The sequence below is a fragment of the Scylla paramamosain genome, chromosome 14 (assembly GCF_035594125.1).
Source record: "Scylla paramamosain isolate STU-SP2022 chromosome 14, ASM3559412v1, whole genome shotgun sequence".
Taxonomy (NCBI): Eukaryota; Metazoa; Arthropoda; class Malacostraca; order Decapoda; family Portunidae; genus Scylla; species Scylla paramamosain.
The window spans coordinates 25,147,423-25,172,422 of NC_087164.1; the positions used below are offsets into that span (position 1 = coordinate 25,147,423).

The window sequence follows — 25,000 nt, forward strand, 5'->3', positions numbered from 1 at the left end:
GTGTGTGTGTGTGTGTGTGTGTGTGTGTGTGTGTGTGTGTGTGTGTGTGTGTGTGTGTGTGTGTGTGTGTGTGTGTGTGTGTGTGTGTGTGTGTGTGTGTGTGTGTGTGTGTGTGTGTGTGTGTGTGTGTGTTCATTTTATTGTAACTGATACGGTTGTATCACACTTGTCATGCTTTGTTTCTGAATGTTACTTTTCCAAACGCCTCCGCACATGTCAATACAAGTGTGTCTATTTCACACACACACACACACACACACACACACACACACACAAACTATCCCCTAGCCGGAAAACGTTATTATTTTCGTCTATCGTCTAACAGCTCTCATAAAAGACTATCTGGACAACTTTACAACGGTTTAATCATTTCTGTCCTCCTCTTCCTCCATTCAGTGACGCATTTGAGTATCATTACCATGTGTCATTTTTTTCCATTCTATTTTCAGTGCCGGATGTTTTATATTTTTAGCTTCTGTGTAGTATTATATCTAGTGCTCTCGTTACCTACTATCTCTTATTTTCCTATTTCAAGTTTTTCCTAACTTTTTTTATCCCCTTCTTCAAATAAGTATTCTCTGTCACAAAAGCTTCCAGGAATCCTTTCTTTGTAATATTTATATCTAGTTACGTTCTTGGTATCGCTAATATTATCATTTTCTTCTGCAATACATATGTCTTTTTTGGGGATTCATTCAGTTAAGTATCCCAAGGCACAGAAAAAAATGTACCCGCTCTTTGTAGCGCTGGTATTAGTGATGTTCTTGGTATTTCTTATCTAATGTTATCCTTTTTCCTCTGCAACATACCTATCTGTTTCCTTACGAGGCGAGAATGAAGCTGTTAAATTTACATTCTTTAGAGAGACGTAGGTTAAGAGGGGACCTGACAGAAGTCTTTAAGTGGTACAAGGGTTATAACAAGGGAGATGTCAGCAAAATTCTTAGGATCAGCAACCAAGATAGAACAAGAAATAACGGGTTCAAGCTTGAAAAATTCAGGCTTAGGAAAGAGATAGGATGAAATTATTTCTCAAATAGAGTGGTAGATGAGTGGAACGGACACAATAATCATGTTGTTAGTGCTAGGACATTAGGGAGCTTGAAGAGAAGATTAGACGGGTTTATGGATGGGGATGATAAGTAGAAATAGGTAGTTATATTTTATACATGGACTGCCACGTTTAAGCCTGGTCGCTTCTTGCATCTTCCCTTATTTCTTATGTTCTTATGTTCTTGGAGCATCATTCAAGTACGAGTACGGGTTCCAAGGCAAAGTAATCCTTGTCGTACCATCTCTTTCTGGTATTCGTATCCAGTGACGTTCTCGACATCTTTTCATTTCTTGTTCTAGTTCTTTTTTTTTTTCTTTTTTCTAACACTTGCCTCCTTGGTGTTTCATTCAAGTATGTACTTCAATCCAAAATCAACCTCATTGTACCCGTTCTTTGTGTTGCTATCTGAGGACATCCTCGGCATCTTTCATTTTCTTTTTCTGCTTTGGCTTCTTTTTCATAATACCTGTCTCCTTTTGGTTTTATTCAAGTCTGTACTGCCAGCTAAAATAAAGCTCTTTGTACAAAATCCTTCTTTGTATCATTGGTATACTGCAACATTCTCGGTACATTCAAATTTCCTTCTTCTAGTTCAGCTTTTTTTTTTTTAACACTGGTTTCGTTCAAGCATGTTTCAAGCCGAAGAGACAAATCCGAGTGTTGTCTTATGAGTAACGTACATGCAGATCATAACCACGTCAAGAAAATTCAGTCATTCGTCACTGCCTATGTGCTTATATCAACTTCTTATTTCACCATTTAATCTGTCAACAAGTGAAGGTTTACTCAATAACTTACACACACACACACACACACAATTTTCTTTTCCTCCCTTCAAACTTTTATGGTCGTCCCTCCGATTTCATATCATGTTCTCAATCTTATCATATTTTTCTCAGAAGCAATGATGTCTACAATCCACTCCTGGTCCCTTTTCAACAGTTCATCGATATCTTCTTGGAGTTCTCGGCGCGGCTTCTATCCCTATCATGCCTCAGGATTGAACTCGTAATGCCATCAGCAAACATATTCCAGTAACAACCTAGCCAACTGTCTGGCCTGATACCGTGTGTCAGGTCATTTATACACACGCATGCTAGGAGCTCCCACGCTAATAAGACTGAAGACTGCGTTGCGTGGTATCTGGCTTACACGGTTCTAGTCACTGGCAGGTCTTTCCTCTGCAATGGATTAATCAAGGCTGATGATGATGATTTTAGATACAAAAGAAAAGAGACACGAACTGTTTCCTCCTTAACATCATTATTATTTTTCCCTCTTCTTAATAAATTCCTACACAATTGGAAAAAATAAATAAAAACTTAATTTATCATCATGTCATCGGCTTTCAAACTAACTTCTAAAGTAAAGTGTGTGTGTGTGTGTGTGTGTGTGTGTGTGTGTGTGTGTGTGTGTGTGTGTGTGTGTGTGTGTGTGTGTGTGTGTGTGTGTGTGTGTGTTCCTCATTGTAAGTGTAGTTGAAGTTGTTCGCTGTGTACCAGTGACCAGAGTTTATGTGACAAGGGTCTGGCTAACCGGCGTGTCTTTCTCTCCTGGTGTGATGGACGGCACGGCGGTAATGGCTGAATGTTGTGCACTGCCGCTGATGGTGACCTGAAAACTTATAACACTCGGTCTAGACAACACCACCCTGTCACCACCGTGTTCGTGGAAAGGATGGAGAGAGAGAGAGAGAGAGAGAGAGAGAGAGAGAGAGAGAGAGAGAGAGAGAGAGAGAGAGAGAGAGAGAGAGAGAGAGAGAGAGAGAGAGAGAGAGAGAGAGAGAGAGAGAGAGAGAGAGAGAGAGAGAGAGAGAGAGAGAGAGAGAGAGAATTTTTTTATCTCTTGAAAGGGAGATACAGAACTCCATATCCGGAAGAGCTCAATTTGCCACCAACAACTTAATGGTTCCCACGTGCTTGCATCAGACAGTCAGCAGCCAGCACGCATATAAATGTACGTAATTCCATCTTTGAATGCGCTTGCAGAATTTGGCCCAAAACATTATATGATATTTTTGTTTTTAATTAGACGATACACACTTCTTGGAGACGAACATCTTAAGGCATGTCAAATATTCTGACTTTCATGATCGCGGAAAAGTCACACACTTCCAACAGCTGCACAGACTTTGAACATGAATAAGAAATTAAAAGATTTCGCAGCCTTGAAATAAGTAAGAATAAACAAATAAAATAAAAAAATACGGTCTATAAAAAAAATAAATCATTCAGTGAGAAACATGATGAGTAGTATTAGATATCACTCTTAAATGCCTTCTTCTCTTTACAGAACACGGGCGAGGCAGGCCAGGAAGCAAGGCATTGGTGCCCTGCATACAGGGACCCGCGTGCCTGAGTGACCCGCGGCACCGTTTGATGACAGTGCACACCCGGCCGCCCTACTGCCTCACTCTTTTGAATTTCCATTAAAATCTGAAATGGTTTTGCATGTTTGGGTCCCGAAGTGCGCGAGCGTGATTTTTTTTTCTTTTTTTTTAATAGATTTTCATGACGCACCCCAGAGTTAATTGTATAAAAACCAAGCTTGTGTAAATTTTATTTTCAGGAATTAATTGTTTGCAAGTGACTGCCATGCCATTAAAATTTGCTGTTCCATAACAATTTCTACATTAAATCTTACGTAATCCCACCAAAGAGGTTTTGGCAGTTTAGACCATCAAACAGATTTTCGTCATCTGCTGGCATCGCGTAAGCCGCACTTAGGCCAGATTAAATCAGTCGCTTATATAGAAAAATGAAAAATAATAAAGCATTCGTTGGTGTGAGAGAAAGCAGATCGCAAACACGCCTACAACTTGCTCAGTGGTCCAGGTGAGGCTGTGGCGGCCAGGCTGAGAATGCCACTAGTCAGACGAGGGATGGCGCCACTGACACGTAATGGTCGCAGTATTAATAACCGTGATATTAGTGAGGACAACACACTGCGCTACAAATAATAACTAACTAATAATAAATAACAGGTCACAGTGTTACGAAATACCAATATGCTACATCAAGTTTTCTTAGTCATATTGCCGGCACGGAGGGGGTCTTTAATTTTGTCTCTCATACTCCACCACGGAAATTATATACTAACATTTACATTGAAGTAAACGGTGTAAGCTGCAATGATAATGTTGTCGTCTTTGTCGCCATCGCTGTCGTCCGTCGTGGCTGCTCTTGTAATTTCTGTTGTGGTTACTTTCAATATTATCTCCATCATTTTGGTCTCGATAATTGGCAACCTCGGCTCGTATTTTAAAACGCTGTGTGCTCCCACAACTTCCAAACACCAGAGATAATTATTTCCGATTCTCACGAACATTTTTCCTACTCACGCGGTGCAGAATCCTTGTTAATTATGACTACTATTATGAAAACATCCTTGAAATCCACAATAACTTCGGGAAAAACATGTTAAACACTTGACATCACAGTCCCTCACTTCCATCACCAATTTCATAACGCTTACGTACGTGGCGCTTGCAGTTTCATACAGTCGCGTTGAGTAAAGCTGGAAATGAGGATATTCTCTCTCTCTCTCTCTCTCTCTCTCTCTCTCTCTCTCTCTCTCTCTCTCTCTCTCTCTCTCTCTCTCTCGCTCTCGCTCTCGTTAAGCCACAGACCTCCAGAGGTAAGCCATGTGCGTGTTCAAGTTTCAAGGAAAACAAGGTAGGCATGCAAGGCTGTGAAGATATAAAAACGTAAATTTGTGTGTGTGTGTGTGTGTGTGTGTGTGTGTGTGTGTGTGTGTGTGTGTGTGTGTGTGTGTGATATCAGTTGGTGATCAATACTCAGTAATAGCTGTTTTCATTTCCCTGAATTTGCACCTCCTGCCTTCCAACGAAAGTAACGGAGCTACGAGTACAGTACATCTACTAGTAATATGTATACCAATAATGCTTCTCCATCCCCCTCCCCACCACACACACACACACATACACACACACACTGGTCAGCGACGCGACGTCGGTGGTGCCTCGAGGTCTGGGAGGGTCTGAGGCTCTGGCGGGGCATGGGCAGGAGGAGGAGGAGGAGGAGGAGAGTAAAAGGTGGCTCAGAGGCACGTCACCCGAGCAATTTAGTCACGAAATCGTTCCGAGGTTAATGTTTGCCTCCCTGCAGCCTTTCTATAAAACTTGGCTGGCTCTGAACACCATCTGTCCGAGGTCCTCTCCCGTCTAGGGCCTTTTTGTTTAATCTGTTGCCTCCGCCAGCCACGTTCATCCATTGCCTTGCCTCCATCAGCCCCCTCCATTCAGCCCCTTACTTCAGCCCCTCCATCTGGTCCTTCCGCTCCCCTACAGTAACGAGGTCGTGTGTAGCCCTGATGGCCGTCCTAACTCAGGCAAGCTGGGGGCGCCACGCGGGCCTCGCTCAAGTCCCAAGGCTGACTTCTGATTGGATTAATCTTGGCTTCGTCGGCCGCACGCAGAGGCGGGGCACGAGAGGTGGGACGTGCTCAACAAGGCTGTTGTTCAGCTCTCTTATTGTCCGAGCGATGCTCCAGAAGAGCGTGACATAATGTTATTTCGGTCTTGGGCTGATGAGTAAGAAAATTTTGTGGGAGTCATCAGTGTACCGAGTCTTCAGTCCTTTCTCCTCTTACTGGCACTACGCCCACCACCCCCTTGAGTCCCTAAACCTCCCATCTGGCCTACCTAAGCACCCCTTTCGTAAAGAGTAAGCAGGGCCCTGAGAAAGTAGTCCCAGAGTGCTCACACAATCTTCCCAACTCACCACCACTCCACACATCGAGCCTTGCAACGCCTGCTGGTAATAGCTTAGTGTTTTATCCCTTGTTCTTGTGGCGTGTTCTTTATCCACGCCACATCACGTGCACCGGAACGCAGCCTTGACAACCTGAACACCCACACACACACACACACACACACACACACACACACACGCAGGTAGTACGTTCAGCTTTTGATCATACTAAAGGTTCACGCATCGTTCAGCAAAGCCTATCTTCGGGGAAAGAAATAACACGCCTGACGAGCTGCATACTCCGCCTTCCCGACCACCACCACCACCACCACCACTATCATCACCACCACCACCACCACACAGCATCAACATCCGCATGCTCCCTCCACCTCTTCATGCTGTCATTCCCCGTGTGTCAGTGACCGAAGTGTGTGTGTGTGTGTGTGTGTGTGTGTGTGTTCTCTTTTCTTTCTCCTCCCCTATATCAACTCCGATTTCATTGGTGCAATAGGAACTTATTCATGATTGAGTACGAAGAGGGAGAGGGGCGTGAGAGAGAGAGAGAGAGAGAGAGAGAGAGAGAGAGAGAGAGAGAGAGAGAGAGAGAGAGAGAGAGAGAGAGAGAGAGAGAGAGAGAGAGAGAGAGAGAGTTCCCCAAGTTTTCCAAAAGCATATGCATACAGAGCTCCACTTTAATAACGGCGACAGCATTTTCAACTTTTGTTATTTGAGCTCTCGGGTGCACTCACAGCTTGGAAGGAGAGAGAGAGAGAGAGAGAGAGAGAGAGAGAGAGAGAGAGAGAGAGAGAGAGAGAGAGAGAGAGAGAGAGAGAGAGAGAGAGAGAGAGAATTATACACACACACACACACACACACACACACACACACGTCTTCCGGGGTGCAGTATTCAGATTGCTACCGTTGTTTGGGAAGCGTCGGTCATTTTCCCCCTGTGAATGAGAATGTCTCGTCCCCATCAACGCAGCGGACTCAGCCAACAGGCCTCGGGGGAGCGACGGGGAAAGACCTTTACCACACGTCTCTCTCTCTCTCTCTCTCTCTCTCTCTCTCTCTCTCTCTCTCTCTCTCTCTCTCTCTCTCTCTCTCTCTCCCGGTACATCACGCTAACAAGCTATACGCGTCTGCAGGGGAGTGACACGAGCCGCCGCCTGTCTTGAGGAATCTGCGAGAGGGGACGGGCCGGCGGGCTGGCGGGCGGTACATTTTTCTGATATTTTCTCTTCCTTTTTCCCTCATACCCTGACCTGGTGATGGGTCGCGGGCCTCCCTGATGCAGTAATAATTAGGCAGCCTGATGAGTTTTGTACAGGCATTAACGTCGGCTTCCTCCTCCTCCTCTTCCTCCTCTTCTCTCTCTATCTCTCTCTCCTGTTCCTCCCACAACTGCTTTACCTCGTTTCCTTGTTTCTCCTCCCTTCTCTCCTTCTTATCTTTCCTATTGCTACTATTCGCCTCTTTTCCTTATTTCTCATCTCCTTCTTTCTCCTCACTCTCTTGTTCCTCCTGCCGCTACTGCTTCACCTCCTTCTCTTCATCTGAGGACGCAGAGTACACCACAAGTTCGGAGAAGCGTGTTGTTCCTTGAGGGCTTGCGGGGGATAGCGGGGTAACTGTCATTCTCATTACTGTACCTGACATCCGTAAATGTTTTAGTGGCGTAACAAGCTTTTCTGCTCTCTCTCTCTCTCTCTCTCTCTCTCTCTCTCTCTCTCTCTCTCTCTCTCTCTCTCTCTCTCTCTCTCTCTCTCTCTCTCTCTCTGTCTCTCTGCGCGCACACACACACATACACACATGTGAGACAGAGAGAGAGAGAGAGAGAGAGAGAGAGAGAGAGAGAGAGAGAGAGAGAGAGAGAGAGAGAGAGAGAGAGAGAGAGAGAGAGAGAGAGAGAGAGAGAACCATAACCAGTGAAAGTTAAACGTTTTGCCCTTCTGCCTCCCTCCCTCCCTCCCTCTCCCTCGTCGTGCCCCCGTCCGTCCCTCGCCTCACTTCCTTTCCCTCTCATCGGGGGTCGATGTGGCGGGTGACACCGATGACCTGGCAGACCCAGTCACCTTGTCCACCCTGGCCAGCCTATGACGTCACACTCTATCCTTTCATCCTTCTTTTTTTCCATTAACAGTAACACAAGTATCAATCATTCACTCATCCCTTCATTCATTCCCGTATTCAGAAACGCTTTGCTCTCTCGCCACTACTGTCCAAGGCCACAGATAGGATTGGGTGTGTTCTCAAGCGTGTTTCTCCCGCTTATAATATGGGAATCTTGCCAATTTGTCACTAGAGCCGTAAAAAACACTTTAAGAAACCCATGTAACTTCAGCCTTTTGAAAGTGATGTGGGCAAAAGTGTTTCAGAATATGGTCCTAAGTATTACTCGTTTCCTTCCTTTCTTTTTTTTACTACCGTACATTTAAAGCCACCTTCTTTACCTCCCTTATTTTTCATAAGCTTAAAACATCTATCTATCCTTCTTTCATTCCCTGTACCCTTAACTAATCAGACTCTGACGCTACCCTTGTCACTACTTCCTTTTCCTTTTCGTTGTCGTCACCTGCAACTCACAAAACAGCTTCTTCACCTTCCCCATTCCTTATACCCTTGAAAAACATCACCTTCCAATCACGCTGTCACTGCCAATGTACTTCAATACCGCCAGTTGAGTACCCCTTCTTTTGATTAGTTTTGATTAATCTGCTTGTGAGGATCTTGAGGGGAGGAAATTAAGTTAATATGACAGAGCGAATGGGGTGATAAGCACTTGGTTCTTTTTTGGTCTGTTTCCTATGCGGTTGTATTTCTCTTGCACTGCGCCACGAGGGAGGGAGCGTCGCCTGGTATATGCACAGAGACAACAAGGCAATTGCTGGCTACAAATTTTGCCTCCCCGCTGGCACCCTAACGTTAGTCTCTCTCTCTCTCTCTCTCTCTCTCTCTCTCTCTCTCTCTCTCTCTCTCTCTCTCTCTCTCTCTCTCTCTCTCTCTCTCTCAGTCCCTAGCTACAAAACTCAAAGTTCACACAGTTTCAAGGTCAGTCACTACGAGTTATCTCCGTGACCCCACCTATCATGTGTAGTACAGACAAGAGCCTATGTACACTGCTGGAAGTTATGGCTTAGGGAAGTTACAAAGAAGCACACACAGACACACAGCAAGAGACAGGCATAAACACACACACACACACACACACACACACACACACACACACACACACACAGGATGATAACAATGATCCACCAATCCACCATAGGAAGCGAATCGTAAAAGGGCTAATCTGTTATGAAGCTCCATTCTTGCGTCTTTCAAAACATCCACATTACGGCACACCAACTAACCCAATCCTAAGCCTTTACCCGTTCCGTATATTGGAGGGTTTAAGGGCAGAGATGTGTGTGTGTGTGTGTGTGTGTGTGTGTGTGTGTGTGTGTGTGTGTGTGTGTGTGTGTGTGTGTGTGTGTGTGTGTGTGTGTGTGTGTGTGTGTGTGTGTGTGTGTGTGTGTGTGTGTGTGTGTGATGAAGAATGCCATATTTTCAGCACAATAAATACAGTTAACAAGCAGTGACAGAAAGATGTCATTGCCAACAGATGACTAAAACAACTAGTGCAACACCGGAACAGGATACAATATCTCTCTCTCTCTCTCTCTCTCTCTCTCTCTCTCTCTCTCTCTCTCTCTCTCTCTCTCTCTCTCTCTCTCTCTCCCTCAATGGACGGTTCCATCACACCTTAAGATGAAAAGTGGTCTTGACATTGTAGTGGTGCGCGGAACCACCACGTATTCTGAAATGGTCAGTTCTCTCACGGCGACTAATTTCAAAGGCCACAGAGAAGATTAGCCGGATTCTCACGTGTGTTTCTCATGTTAATTATGTAGAAATTTTGTTAATTTTTCACCGGAACCGTAAAAACACCTTTAAATAACCGTGTAACTTTAGAGCCTTCTCAATGTAGGGGGGTTGCGACGCGGAGGTGTTTCAGAATATGGTCCTTGGTAAGATAGTGCTTGTCTGGGGAAAATGTTTACGTATATAGTGAATTAGTTACTATTCTGGAAACCCAAGAAGCTGGAAAAGGAAGAAAAATATCGCTTACATGTCAGAGTCACGTCCCAGGACTGGTCGAGTAGCTTTCCTTCAACATCTGAGAGCCAGCGAGATGACGACGTGCCGAGATAACGAGGGTTTTGATCCAAGGTATATAACGCTTCGATGGGTATCACAAGCCCTATAGTCAGTCTGTTCTGTCTCGTCTGCCATCATGAAGAATGACGTCAATTACACCCAAGAGTTAGTAGCGCCCACACACACACACACACACACACACACACACATACACACCAGTGACAAGAATATCTCTTAATTGTAAGCAAATCCTTGACTGCTGCACTGTCCTCAATTTACCTAAGTACACTGTCAAGTCGATCGGTGTTGGCGCCTCTCGTCGAAACACCTGCGTCACTGTAACTATCACACCTAACGCCTCATCATACACTGCATCTATGCATGTATCTATTGTTCATTTATCTAACTACCAATATCTCTAATCTGTCTATCCACCTGACTTCTCATATGAATAAATATATAAATATGAACAGTGGAATAATTAATAAAAATAATAAATTACTAACACACACACACACACACACACAAACACATACACACACACAGAGAGAGAGAGAGAGAGAGAGAGAGAGAGAGAGAGAGAGAGAGAGAGAGAGAGAGAGAGAGAGAGAGAGAGAGAGGTAACAAACAGCATGGGGGCAAGCCACCACCTCTGAGGCAGTGCCCATGGTCCAGCGCCGCGCAAGGCACTGGGCGGCGGCGACACCGGCAGCCCGCGAGGCGCTCCTCAACGCATGGGCTTGGCACCAGAGCGATGCGCCCGGCTTGGCTCCGTCGGAAACCCTATTCTCAATCTTGAAATACAAATTATTTCCTTGAAGACAGCAAGGGAGGGAGCAGCGGGCGTGGCGCAGTGGACGCCGGGGTGAAGATAGGGGGACGGGGTGGAAAAGCTGCAGCAAGAGAAATCCATAGACTGACAGGCGGACAAGACTGTGAGAAATAGATAGTGCCAGAAAACGTGAGAGAGAGAGAGAGAGAGAGAGAGAGAGAGAGAGAGAGAGAGAGAGAGAGAGAGAGAGAGAGAGAGAGAGAGAGAGAGAGAGAGAGAGAGAGAGAGACAGTATTGACGATGACTCAGGGAAACTCCTTGATATTAGTCTTCTGGCTTCTTATTTTTCTTCCACATAATAAAAAATTTAAATACATAAAAGAAATAGACAGAAGTTGGTTGACAGAGGCATCGCGAGAGGCCTGCCATAATGTATGTGCGTTTTGTTCATGTAAGGAGTATTTTTCAGCTAGGATATGTAAGTTGAGCAATATATTTCTCCAAGAACTGACTGCAAGACAGCTAAAAGAGACAATCGATCAATAAGTATAGCGCCTTTCTGAAGCCTGTATTGACCGCGCAGGAGCAGTGAGCCAACACCCATTTTCGCCAGATGTACGATAATCTCTACCGTGAGGATAGTATGCTCATTAATAAACATCTCACCAGTACCGCAGAGTGATGTAGGTGCTCACAAATTACGTAAATATTGACCATGACGTGAAATGCAACCAGAATACGATGAAGGAAATGCGTTACATATGCCTAAAGTTCTCCAAACTTCCTTTGTGTATTACCAAAGGTCACTTGCTACGCTCCCCCGTGGATGACAGGGAACATTATATACACTTTCATTTCCCTGTATGTTCAGCAAGTTACTTTAAAATATCAAGTAATAAATTAAATAGAGCTAGAAAAATACGTATGAAGCTGTATAATAGTGTTATATGGAAAAACGACATTTCTGCGCCGTGCGTACGAGGGCGGCTCTGCGGATAAACAAGGTTCCAGTATCCTGGGAGACAATTCTAGCAGTCAGTTGATCGTGAACCATTGGAGAGTGAGGATCTGGGCGGTCTGGGCAAAATGACTTTGTTTGTGTTTTATTCTGTACTTCATAGTGTCCTGTGGGCGTCTTCCTTCGCCGCCGGATATGTCGAGGTAAGGAGTTGTGTTGTGTTGTGTGTTGGTGTGTGGGGTTGGTGCGGGTATTGTGGCATTTAGAGGGAGATATCCCTGAGGTGTGCTGGGCAAGGCAGAGTTGATGGCGCTCTCATCGATTCCTTTTAACTGCACGTTTTCGGGCGTGTGGCCCGCGATGGGCAGTGGTGACAGAGACCAGCGTGCTCTCCTGGGCGAGGGGTAGGGTAGCTGAGAGGGATGCGATGGTGAGGTGTGTGGCGAGAGGCGACGCCAAAACAGTACCTGGTAACTTAAACACACCTGGTGTGGGCAGGTCTGCCGTGCCCGCCACCCTCACCTGTGCTCTTTCCCCTACTCGGCTGCCCTAATCCAGCCTCGGCCACGGGCGTCTGGTCCCCTGGGACACCTCTGATGGGAAAAATAACAGTTGCCGGTGTCCTAGGTCCGGTTGTCGGGGATCTAATACCTCCAAGCCCACTCTCTTTCTCAGACTTAAGAACAAAATTCCAGCTGAACAATGAACAGGAAGTGATGTAAGATATCATGAAGGACCAGGAATCTTTCAACAGGGAAGACCGCCCCGTAGGTTGACTGCAGCAGCACTCCGGGTACAGGGCAGCGGGAAGAGTAATCAGCACACAGGGGGCACTCGTTGGTGTGTGGTGTTGACTGGTATGCGTTGTGGGTGTGGAGCGCTGACCCATTATTTGTAGTTTTGATTGGGTATGTTGTGCGGCTGCCATTGTGATGGATGCAATCATTGGATTCATACTATTTTATTTTGTGGGAAATTATTTTGTCTTAAATTCTCTCTCTCTCTCTCTCTCTCTCTCTCTCTCTCTCTCTCTCTCTCTCTCTCTCTCTCTCTCTCTCTCTCTCTCACATACATATCTGTCATACATACGGTACACACAGCATACTATATGTCTAAGTATATTTACGTCATTATCTTCCTTGCTGTAAGATTTTTCAACCCTCTGTACATGCACTTTTTAATCTCGCCGTTTTAAACACATGTATAATATATTTTATGTTCAACTCTGAGTAACTATTTGTGAATAGGTAGTTTGGTGAGGGGGAAAAAAGTTAGTTATTTGTCACACTAACCAGTCCCTTCCTTGTTCGTGATTGGTTTTACTTTCCCTCTTACACCCAATGCATAAATTTTACTTTCATGTCCTTTTAATTAGTTCATCCCCTTCCACTCTCACAATTTTGCTTTCTGTTCTCTAACAGATTGAAATATGAATTTATAGAAAGGGCGCTGTCATCTTCCCAAATTGTGCAATGGTATTATTATATCAGTGACAATACAGAAACAATTGAATTACCTGCATGATACATACAAAACCCCTCACCTGTAAAATGGCGTGCTGATGTATCACGGACGACCTGTAGTGTTACCGTCTTTTTTAGGTAATGCGAAACAGCGATGTGGGCGAACTAACTTGGTAACTCCCTGAGGTGCTTCGCCCACAACCTGGAAGTTGCAATTCGCAGCCATTAGTGAAGACACTCTAATTCTGAGTTATCAGGCTTGATAGAATGATGAGCAAAGTTACTTAGTTAGGAAGAGATAATCACCACATCACAGTTACAATACAATCTGGCACACTGGCTGTAGTTTATTTAGTATGTATCAACTAATTATCCTTCAAAATCAATCATGAACAAGACGTGAATCTGAAAATCAAAGGTTCAGTGTAACATGGTCTAACTGTCAATAAATTCCCCTTCACTGTGTAATGGAGTCACCAAATGAACACCACAGGCAGGCTGAGTGACACCCTGTGGAGTATAGTATTAATTGTGCTGGTGTGAGGCATTGCATGGGTGAAGTAGATTCTTGCTCTCTACAAAGTTTCTTCCCAATATATTGTACTGTGAACCGAAAATACACGTAAAAATTTTCATGCAGTGTGAAGGTTTTATTGAGGGGAGAGCAGTGGTCAGAGTAGGAATAGAACAGTAAACAAATCTGTAATATAAAACACACTAAGTTTTAACAATGCTTCCAGTAGCTACAATTTACCTACTCTTACAATGAGCACTCGGATATTCCAGAACGCGCTCTCTCTCTCTCTCTCTCTCTCTCTCTCTCTCTCTCTCTCTCTCTCTCTCTCTCTCTCTCTCTCTCTCTCTCTCTCTCTCTCTCTCTCTCTCTCGCTTTCTCCGCAATACCATTGTTCCATCTCTATTGGAAAAACAAACTCATTATCAGTTAACCTTATCCAAGTAATGAGCCTCGGGTTTGCTTACCACTACGGGATATGAAGTAGTATAGCTGCACTCAGAAGCCGGCCAATTACACGGGGTTTCTTTTGTTAGGTAATCACAAGCATTCACTCATGTAATTAGGTATTTTTAAGGCGTTTGGCAATGAATAGCACGTATTAGGGGGATCATCTAATAGCTCGAGAGGCAATGTAAGTGTAGAGTCATAAGCTCTTCATGAATACTAATATGCGGATCGTACATTCAGAAAACGTAACAATATGGTGAGGTATTAGTCATTGCAGTAATGTTCGTAATGTTCTTGACGTGTATCCATTCCACTTTATTCTCAGTATAATGTTATAAAGCATGAACGAGAAAGACTTCCAGCTATTTGCGTTAGTCCCATTCACTTCTTTTAGTAAACTAGCTCGCGATACACGGGGCTTGAGACTCTGGCAGGTATTCTGAAATGTCTTCTTCTCTCACCACTTGCATAGGCCAAAGAGATTCTTAGCCAGATTCTCAAGGGTGTTTCTCCTGTTAATAATACAGAAATGTTAATCCGTCACTATAACCATAAAACATCATTAAAAAAACCTGTCACTTCAAAAAAAACCTTTTCAAAATATAGCAGAGGTGCAGACGGAAGCGTTTCAGAGTGTGGTCCTCAGATAATACTGACTAGGGTTCGTTCACTGAGGAAGGTGATGGGGGAGAGAGAAAGAGACAGAGAGAAGATCAAGCAGAGATAGGGAAGGAAGGGAGAGAACGGGGAGCGGAAAGAGGAAATATGAGATAGGAAAACTGTAAAAATATAAATAAATAAAAAAAGAATACAAGTAGTGAAGATACAAAAGTTGAGTGTATCGATAAGCATGTATACCAAGTGTGTGCTCTTGACTTAATACTTTTTGGTTGCCTCTTAGGAGTGGTTCGCTTTGTTCTGCTTGAGTTTTATTGTTGTCAGGAAGAGACTAGCTGTTAGGAAGAAAAAGTCTAAAGGGGAATGATCACACCAGAAGCCTCCATTAGCTTGAGAAGTCTACACGTGTTTCATCCTTGTATACTCCAGCGCTCTCTCTCTCTCTCTCTCTCTCTCTCTCTCTCTCTCTCTCTCTCTCTCTCTCTCTCTCTCTGCTCAGGTTACGGTCAACATGGGTTTCTTTACAATGTTTCCTTTCAAGGTTTCTATTCACGTGCCAACCTCAAGTACAAAACACTGCTGTGACCTTAAAGTGTTACATTCTGCGTGCCTAATCAAGTCTGGCTGTCAACAAAAAATTCATGTACCATCTCCCTAAAAAGTTCTCATCTAGTTTCATTTTCGTTGATACACAGTTAATAGAGTCTGAATAACATTTGAATCGATACACGTAATCATATGATTACGCCATTTCAATTGGATATCTCGTACTTAAGCTTCCTAATTGTGGATTTATCTGAATATGTAGAGATTTACGAGACAGGGATTAAAAGTGGTTATTGAATGGATGCAAGTTTAATTTTAGATAGATAAATAAAAGTGCGTGTGTGGGTGGGTGGATATAAAAATGTCACACGAAACAGTATATACGAAGTTTATCTTACTACACTATTCTATATTCTACCTCAGGAACGAACAGGGACAGGGGAGAAGTACAATTAAAAGTAACTCTGCCTATGATATGCATGTTTTGTAATATATGACATCGTGCGTGGGAGAGCATCGGGTGTGAAGTGTGAAATGAATGATGGAGTGAGGCAAAATACTTTGAGCCGGGTTGCTCGTGTGGAAATAAAGGCTGGGGTAAAGTTAACTAAAATACGGCATTGCGTTCACATTGGAAAACTGTATCAAAATAATAATGGGAGCGTAAGATGTATATGAGTAATGAAAATGTGAAGGGAAGATTAAAAAAAAAGTGCATAGAATTTTCTGTCATGATCATCCTTACCCACGACTTGGCCATAGGGGAGATTAAAACCAAAAAAAGTACATGGAATTTTCTGCCATGATCATCCTTACCTACGACTTGGCCATAGGGGAGATTAAAAAAAAAAAGTACATGGAATTTTCTGTCATGATCATCCTTACCCACGACTTGGCCATACAGTGAAGTCATCAATGTTATTCACGACTTCACTAACTGTTAAGGTGTTACAGTTGCATCTACATCCTTCAGGCATTACAGGCATCCTCAGTACCTGGCCTGCACTACTCTCAATCCCTCTCTATCAATACTAAACACATGCACTGCCAGTAATGACGACTCTTCACACACTGAGGATTGAATGACAAAAAAAAAAAATGATCTGCCATGAATCGTATTGGAGATGAAAGTTACAGCAGACTACATAATGTTTAGAGCTTTGTGTTCCCAATGTTGGGTGAATATCTGCAGTACATTTCATGATTTCATATGTCAATATATATCAGCACACAGTTGAGAGGCTTACATTCTTAGTCGCTTACTGCAAGAGAAGGAACAATAATAGTTAACGTGGATTCATTTGCATTACACGTCCACGCCCTCGGTAATGGCGGCTACCAGTGTGACAGGAAGGAAAGGGTTGGTGCATACTGAAATGAAAAGGCAGCACGTAAACGTTTCAGGAAGTTGTGACTCCCATTGGCGAGGTGGAATGTGTGTGTGTGTGTGTGTATATGTGAGTGTGTGTGAAGAGTGTTGTGTCGGCGGCAACAGTGTGCTGCATTAGGCTATCCATTGCAGGGGATGTTGTTTTGCCGTGTGATTAATGTTTTCTGTTTGACCAATCTGCCTAGCCGGCCTGGCGAGTGCGGGAAACAGGGTTATGAGGCCGATGATGCAACTCCGCACCGCTGAAATGTTGTTATCTGCTAGTATACGAACGTTGTGTGTGTGTGTGTGTGTGTGTGTGTGTGTGTGTGTGTGTGTGTGTGTGTGTGTGTGTGTGTGTGTGTGTGTGTGTTAAGTGTGCTGTAATAATTCGACTCGAGGGGAGAAAGGTTTTTATTTTTTTATCTTTTTATTTTTTTTCCCATGTCAAGTAGCGTAGCATGTTTAGTAGCGTGATGTCGGGGCTGCAGCAGCGTGGCGGGCTAGCCAGTAACTCCTCCCCCGTGAATTATGCAGCAGGCCCCGTGATAATGGCAGCCACCTACAGACGCCTCGGCCATTAATACACGGCAAGTTGCTGCCACTACTGCAGCAAGAATCCCCCAAAGATTCGAGTGAGTTAGACCTGAGTGGCTATTTACACGTGCCTGCTATACACTGTTATCACCGCGGCCCTCAGAATTTAAGAGACAGTGGCAGCGAGGAGTGAGGATTACCCCGGTGAGAGTTTGTATTGGCGGGTGCGGCGAACACATACACACACACACAAGGCCCTCAGCTCCCCTCACCCTCGCTAGGACAGTGGCGGTGTTCCTATTACAGAGCGGGGAGGAAAAAATATATGTAATGAGATCGTCTTAGGGTGGCGCTTGGTGTGTGTGTGTGTGTGTGTGTGTGTGTGTGTGTGTGTGTGTGTGTGTGTGTGTGTGTGTGTGTGTGTGTGTGTGTGTACAAATTATATAAGCACTTTGCCTTTAAATTAGGGGGAATAGTGCCTGAAATTTACATATCATTGCTTGCTTTGGTTCATTGAGAGAGAGAGAGAGAGAGAGAGAGAGAGAGAGAGAGAGAGAGAGAGAGAGAGAGAGAGAGAAAGGCATGGCGTGCGGCGAGGATTTGAGCGTCTTGACAGTCTCTCTCTCTCTCTCTCTCTCTCTCTCTCTCTCTCTCTCTCTCTCTCTCTCTCTCTCTCTCTCTCTCTCTCTCGTTGCCTTGCTGTCTCATCCACACACTGGACTTACCAAATGCCACAGTTCACTCCTGCCGCACTGACTTAACTGTATCCTGTCACACAAGGGCGGCACAAGATTGCATAACATTGATCTGGCACAACCACTGAGGCCACAATCTTTCAAGTAGACAGGGTAACGAGACTGCGGTGTAAAGACATACTGAGTGTAGCACGTCTGGGAAAAAGAGGCAAGAGTTGAGTGAAATTAGCAGAGCTTCAGTATGAAAAGCAATCCAAAAATGGGAAAAGATGACAAGGCAGGCAGGGAACAAGATGGTGAAAGGAGATAAATTTAGCCGGAGTGGCAGGAGACAGGCGGGCAATCGGCACATTGGGGATGACTGGGGTATGTCTGTCTGTAGTAGAATATTAGAAGGTGATGGTGATTATAAGCGTCGTGGGTCTCATAGGATGGTTTACAATAGCGATTTATGTGAAGGGTTGGGAGACATTAGAGCGATTCTTGTGGCCACACCAAGCCCTTTCATTGCCTTCACTGCTCGCCCTCCCATCCTGTCATAATATCATTTGCACCAGACTGGAGGGTTTACTGTAGTAATGTCTTTGAAGGGTGATCTTCCCATCTCCCCGTTTTATGTATATTGTGGAGCCCTTACCAGAGTCCCGAGTGCCTTACTGTGTCCCAGCAAACCACTGGCTCAGAGATACAATTTTGAAACCCTATTTACTCCTAATAACTACTTTAAAAGACAACAGTGGTGATTAGTCAAGCTCTCAAGGCCATTTCTCCAGTGGTGTACAATCCGTTACACCGTCACAAGAATCATGAAAACACCCTTGAAAAAACTCGTATAACTTCAATTAAAGGATGTTAAAAGCAGAGATAATGCGCCGAAAGGTTTGAGGATACGACCCCTGAATTTAGCCCGAGTAATGCTTGCCGGGGGAACTTACATAAAAACTTAACGTTCGTACCGTCTGATTAATTCGTCTGAGTGTTCTGAACCACGACACCACAGCACGCCGGCTTCGTATCCCCTGACACACTCTTGGCAGGCGTGCGTCTTATGAGGATTATGGTCTCTCTCTCTCTCTCTCTCTCTCTCTCTCTCTCTCTCTCTCTCTCTCTCTCTCTCTCTCTCTCTCTCTCTCTCTCGTTAATGCTGTCTAATGCTGATTTGGTATACATGTTAATTTACTGTGAAATTGATATCATATGGGCCACATGCATTCTCTCTCTCTCTCTCTCTCTCTCTCTCTCTCTCTCTCTCTCTCTCTCTCTCTCTCTCTCTCTCTCTCTCTCTCTCTCTCTCTAATTTGGCTCTAATTTGGTACATATGTTAATTTAATATCACATGGACTCTCTCTCTCTCTCTCTCTCTCTCTCTCTCTCTCTCTCTCTCTCTCTCTCTCTCTCTCTCTCTCTCTCTCTCTCTCTCTCTCTCTCTCTCTCTCTCTCTCTCTCTCGGCGTTGAAGCTTAAGTAGGTGCGGGCTGGCTGGCATCGTGACCGGAGGGAGGGATCAGCTGGGAGGGAAGAAGGTAAGGAGGTATGACTAAGAGAGGGAGGGACAGGGAGGAGAGAGTGAGTGACTAGGAGGCGGCGGAGGCGGCGGCGTGTGGAATGAAGGGGAGGAGGAGGAGGAGGAGGAGGAGGAGGAGGAGGGGAGCCTAGGTAATAAGTGTTCGGAATGAGACGGTGTGTTAATGAAGTTGTCTGGCTGTGATTGTGTTGACTGCAGACACTCCATTACCGGCTCTTCATCGGGGGTGTTGGTGGCGGCGATAGTAGTGGAGGTGATTGAGGAAGCAGGGCGAGGAGAGGCAGTTCACTTAGCTGGCCGGTCATGAGAGAGGGAGGGAGGGAGGGAGAGAAGAGGCGGTGATAGTAGTGATTGAGGGAGAAGGGGAAGAAGAGGCGGTGAAGCTAGTTTGGCGGTCATGAGGGAGAGTAAAAGAGAGAGAGGGAGAGGTGTTGCAAGGCCCTGACAGGTAAGATTGGTGCCTGAAATCGATGTTCACTGAAACGCTCGTGATTTTCCCTTTGCATGTGTGTGTGTGTGTCGGGGAGCACCGCGGAGTCAGCACATCCCTCCCGTCGCCACTACTGACCTCGTGTGGTTGACCTCCAGTACAGCAGGAGTCAAGTTCACCAGCACGTACAACGAATATAAACGCTCCTCCCATATTAGGACTTCCTTGTTCCTAGTAGCCGATGTACCGTCACTGCCTCGCTGATGATGCAAATAGCAACAAGAAGCGGCATCTGCAGACTGGACGGGGCTGAGTGAACGCTGGGATTTGGGGTAGGGGGAAAGTGCCAGTAAGTCATGGTGCTGCTGCGTTGGTGGGTTGTGGATGATGACCTAGCTCTGAGGTAAAGGAGGGTTTGCGTGGTGTGTTTCGCCCCAGTACGTGTCTCAGTTGCGGGTCAGTAAATGAAGCGTGATTTATGAGGCGGCAGCGGGAGTCCTGGCACTGGGGTTGCGAAAGGGGTCTTTTTTTTATTTTCCAGCACTGCCGCCACCAACACCCCAGTCATCCACGCCGGCTTTCATGCACAAGTGTTCGTGTTCCTGCTTGGCCCTGAGAATACTTACACACACACACACACACACACACACACACACACACACACACACACACACACCTTCTTACAAAATATTCCTTAATTGGACTTGTGCAAATAAAAAGAAACGAGGGCGCATGTGTATGAGAGAGAGAGAGAGAGAGAGAGAGAGAGAGAGAGAGAGAGAGAGAGAGAGAGAGAGAGAGAGAGAGAGAGAGAGAGAGAGCCATCACTTCTCATTCTCACGGTCCATGTATATAACAGAGTACACACAGTTGCAAATAGGAGAGGCGGGCACCAGCCACACACCCTCGTCACTGGTCATCGCGTATACATATAGTAATGGACGACAGTAGTAGAGAAGGACGTGTACTACTCTTCCCTCTCGTCTCCCCATTTGCTCTTCTCTTTCTACTCTACTGAATGTGGCGGGCGCCGTGTGTTGACCCAAGGGAGATGGAGTGGGGCGCGATTCATGTTTGTGCCTGGGTAAGTTACGGCGCTATTGGCGGTGACCTACTGTCGTGTGGTTCACCTATGTATGTTATTCCTAGTAGATTGATGATGACGACTAATATTTTTGCTGTTGCTACTACGGTCTTTTGATATAAGAGGGACACTACTCAAGGCAACAAAAAGTTCGGAAAAAAAAAAATGTTCACTGGTGCCAGTCTCTAAAGAAAGGTCAAAAAGTATCATCCAAAATTGATGGATAAGTGTTTTGAAACGTCCTTCTTGAAAGCCAGGGAGTTCAAGATTCTACTACTACTACTACTACTACTATTACTACTACTACTACTAGGGGGAATATTTTATTTAGTTTCCACGTTGTATTATTATATTATGAACTTTGGACAAATATTTTATATATGTATGGTGTATATTGTTAAAATCTGCAATTAAATTTGGCAATTGTATGCTATTCTATATTTTGTAACTTTATTTATTACTGTTCTTATTTTTTCTTTATTTTTTTCATTTTTTTTTGTTTACTTATTTTTCTTGTGTGTGTGCGTGTGTGCGTGATAGATGAAACGTGTTTTGGCGCGCGTGTTGGGAAATAAAGCTGAATAAATGAGTGATTTACTACAACTACTACTACTACTACTACTACTACTACTACCACCACCACCACAACTATCACTATAACATCCACCAACAATGAAAACACGGCTAAATTAATAATGTTCACAGAATGGAAAGGAGAAGCAGGGGAAAGGTTCAGTACTTTTATTTCCAGACAGGTTTACCCGTTACGGCTTCCTCGGGGAACTGAGTTGAAGAAACCTTTTTCCCTTCACCTCCCTTGAGGAAACCATAACGACGAAACCAGCCAGTCAATAAAAGTACTACTCGATTTCCATCCTGTTTTCCCTTTTCCCATCAATCAACAAGAGAATCAGACTTATTCAAGGGGCACACACTCTCTCTCTCTCTCTCTCTCTCTCTCTCTCTCTCTCTCTCTCTCTCTCTCTCTCTCTCTCTCTCTCTCTCTCTCTCTCTCTCTCTCTCTCTCTCTCTCTCATTTTCCGTCTTGCGGATTCAATTAAGATCGAGAGTAGAAGGCGCAGTGTGAAGCTAATGAAGTGTTCTCACCTTGACCGAGCAGAGGTGAGAGAGAGAGAGAGAGAGAGAGAGAGAGAGAGAGAGAGAGAGAGAGAGAGAGAGAGAGAGAGAGAGAGAGAGAGAGAGAGAGAGAGAGAGAGAGAGAGAGCAGTGCCCCTTGACCGGGAGTTGGCCACGAGGCAAGTGAGGTGGGTAGGTGGGGCCAGGTAGCGAGGGTGGCTAGATCAATACTACGAGCACTTGGTAATCACGTGTCACTTGATGCAGGATTGTAGAATAGGGCTTCATTTGCTACGTAGTGTGTGTGTGTGTGTGTGTGTGTGTGTGTGTGTGTGTGTGTGTGTGTGTGTGTGTGTGTGTGTGTGTGTGTGTGTGTGTGTGTTTTAATAATTAAGTGAGGGAGAAAGTCTTGTTTATCCTGGTGCAGAGTATGTATGACTTTTTCGTTTTCTATTTTATCTTTTCGTTCTACCACGTATCTCCTCCATCGTTCTCCTCCTCCTCCTCCTCCTCCTCCTCCTCCTCCTCCTCCTCCTCCTCCTCCTCCTCCTCCTCCTCCTCCTCCTCCTCCTCCTGGTTCCAGTCCTCTCCGGGAGATGCTGCACCGAAGTGAAAGGTGTGTCAGGAAAGAGTCCGCTTCAGAAAAAGGCTAACAATGAAAGGAGGGAAGGGAAGCACAGTAAGGGGGGAAGGGGTAAACCTCTCACTGTCTCTCCACCTCTCATTGAACTATTGTCTCCAACACGCCTCCTCTCCCTCCTCCTCATCTTACTCCTTACTCTTACCTCTCCTCCTCCTCCTCCTCCTCCTTCTTCTCCTCCTCCTCCTCCTCCTCCTCCTCCTCCTCCTCCTTTGCCTTCTCTCACTCTTGCCTCTCCTCCTCCTCCTCCTCCTTCTCCTTGGTCTTGTCTTACTCGTGCCTCTCCTCCTCCTCCTCCTCCTCCTCCTCCTCCTCCTCCTCCTCCTCCTCCTCCTCCTCCTCCTCCTCCTCCTCCTCCTCCTCCACTACCACCACCACCCTGTCTATATTGCCCTGTTTTTCTCTTCTCTTCTCTTTCTTACTCGTTCCTTGCTTTTCTCTTCCTTTTCCTTCACTTTCTCCTCCTCTTCCTCCTCCAGGAGTTTCAGTGCCACCCACACTATATTACGCCCTCTTCTTTTCTCTTTCCTTCTGTTCTCTTTCTTCTTGTTATCCTTCTTTGTCTTCTCGTCTTTCTCCTCTTCTTTCTCATCCACCACTACCTAAACCATCACTGTCGGATTTTTTCACTTTTTCTCCTCACTCCTTTCCTGTCTTCTTCCTTCTTCCTCTTCCTCTTTTGCTGAAATTCACAAGCCAAGACGAATCGCAGAAGTGTTTTACATTAGGAAGCCTTTGATAGCTCTCTCTCTCTCTCTCTCTCTCTCTCTCTCTCTCTCTCTCTCTCTCTCTCTCTCTCTCTCTCTCTCTCTCTCTCTCTCTTCCCGTCGTGTTTTTATTCTTTTTTTTTCTGGCAGCGAAACGAAATCTTGAACAAAAGAATTAAGGAAAAATAAAGCTAATTGCCAATTCTCCCCGAAGGAAAACAAGCGTATAGATCCAAACAGGGTATGGCTGGTGTGGCCTTGATACTGTGTGGGGGCTGAAGTCGTACTAGTGCTTTTTATGGTGGTGGTGGTATAGTAGTAGTAGTAGTAGTAGTAGTGGGAGAAAATTAATAGTACTAATAGTAGCAGTTCTTACCAAACAACACATACACGCCATCCTCACTCAGTCTTTCTCCTCGTACCTAACACACTTTTCCCTTCAAACGCACTTATTAAGACAATGACTCTGCAGCATTTTCAAAGACGACACAAAATCTATTCTTGTCCTGTCTTCCTTTCTCCTCTCAACTCGCGCTCTTCCTCTGCAAACACGCTTAACAAACTCTATCTTCCAGTGTCTTCCTTTTTTTCCTCTTAACAAACACTTTTTCCTTCCAAATACACTTAAGAAACTATTGTCGCCCTGTCTTCATTTTTCTCTTAACCATCAAATTCTTTCCCTCCAGACAGTCAACAGTCTCTACCCTCGTCATGTCTTCTTTCCCAGCAAATACACTTGACAAGCTCTATCCATACTGTTTTCCTTTCTCTTATTCAACACACTCCCTCTAATCACGCTGTACAAATTCTCTCCTCGCCCAGTCTTCCTTTTCTTCTCTAAAACCAACACACTTTCCCTCCAAAACACACTTAACAAACTCTGCCCTCCCTGTTGTCCTTTTTTGTTTTCATTCCTTAACACATTTCCCTCCAGACACACGTAATAGTCTCTATCACCGCTCTTAATGCTTCAGTTTTACCCGAAACTCAGTGGTACCAAGCACCACTAACCCTCACCTCACTCTCTCTCTTTATTCACATCTTTTTCGTGATTACTTGATGCTACAATGCTCTGAGGTGCGATGGGCGTGACTCGTGGCTTACATGGGCAGTAGGAGCCTCGCCCAACGCGACACTTGTTTGCAGAAGGCGCCACTCCTCCACCCAAAGCAGGACTGTACGTATGTGGCATTCCCCCTCCCAGGGTCTTTTTTTATTTTTTTTTCTCTTGTTTCTTTTCTTTGTCACTGTGGTACTATATCCTTCCTACCAGTCTCTCTCTCTCTCTCTCTCTCTCTCTCTCTCTCTCTCTCTCTCTCTCTCTCTCTCTCTCTCTCTCTCTCTCTCTCTCTCTCTCTCTCTCTCTCTCTCTCTCTCTCCTACCAGTCTTTCAGAAACTGTGGTGATGATTATATTCAAGTATGTTGCGAATGATTTTTGATATGCGGCGAGCCAATGCACGATCAGATGGTTACTGTCTAAAAAATTCTCTCTCTCTCTCTCTCTCTCTCTCTCTCTCTCTCTCTCTCTCTCTCTCTCTCTCTCTCTCTCTCTCTCTCTCTCTCTCTCTCTCTCTCTCTCTCTCTCTCTCTCTCTCTCTATTCCCTTCTCGTCCTCTCCTGGGCTCCATCGACCTCACTGTTGGAAGGATTTGCTGTGGCTCGCTTAAGAGTCTCCTTGTTTCGTGCTGACTTACAGGGGGAAGTA

General features: G+C 44.9%; 2 protein-coding genes across 4 annotated transcripts in view; one reads left to right on the forward strand and one right to left on the reverse strand.

The window, feature by feature from the left end:
• The window catches only part of LOC135107060 (thiopurine S-methyltransferase-like), a 182,078-nt gene that overhangs the window by 119,559 nt on the left and 37,519 nt on the right, over positions 1-25,000 (reverse strand). For all 3 annotated transcript variants that reach the window (XM_064016664.1, XM_064016663.1, XM_064016666.1), the window contains exon 2: positions 13,183-13,304. The gene's annotated coding sequence lies outside the window, so the exon portion shown is untranslated. The remainder of the gene's footprint in view (positions 1-13,182; positions 13,305-25,000) is intronic.
• LOC135107058 (amyloid-beta-like protein) overlaps positions 11,683-25,000 on the forward strand; it is a 79,818-nt gene continuing 66,500 nt past the window's right edge. The window contains exon 1 of the mRNA XM_064016661.1: positions 11,683-11,842. Within this exon, the coding sequence (XP_063872731.1) occupies positions 11,768-11,842 (75 nt within the window). The 5' untranslated portion in view covers positions 11,683-11,767. The remainder of the gene's footprint in view (positions 11,843-25,000) is intronic.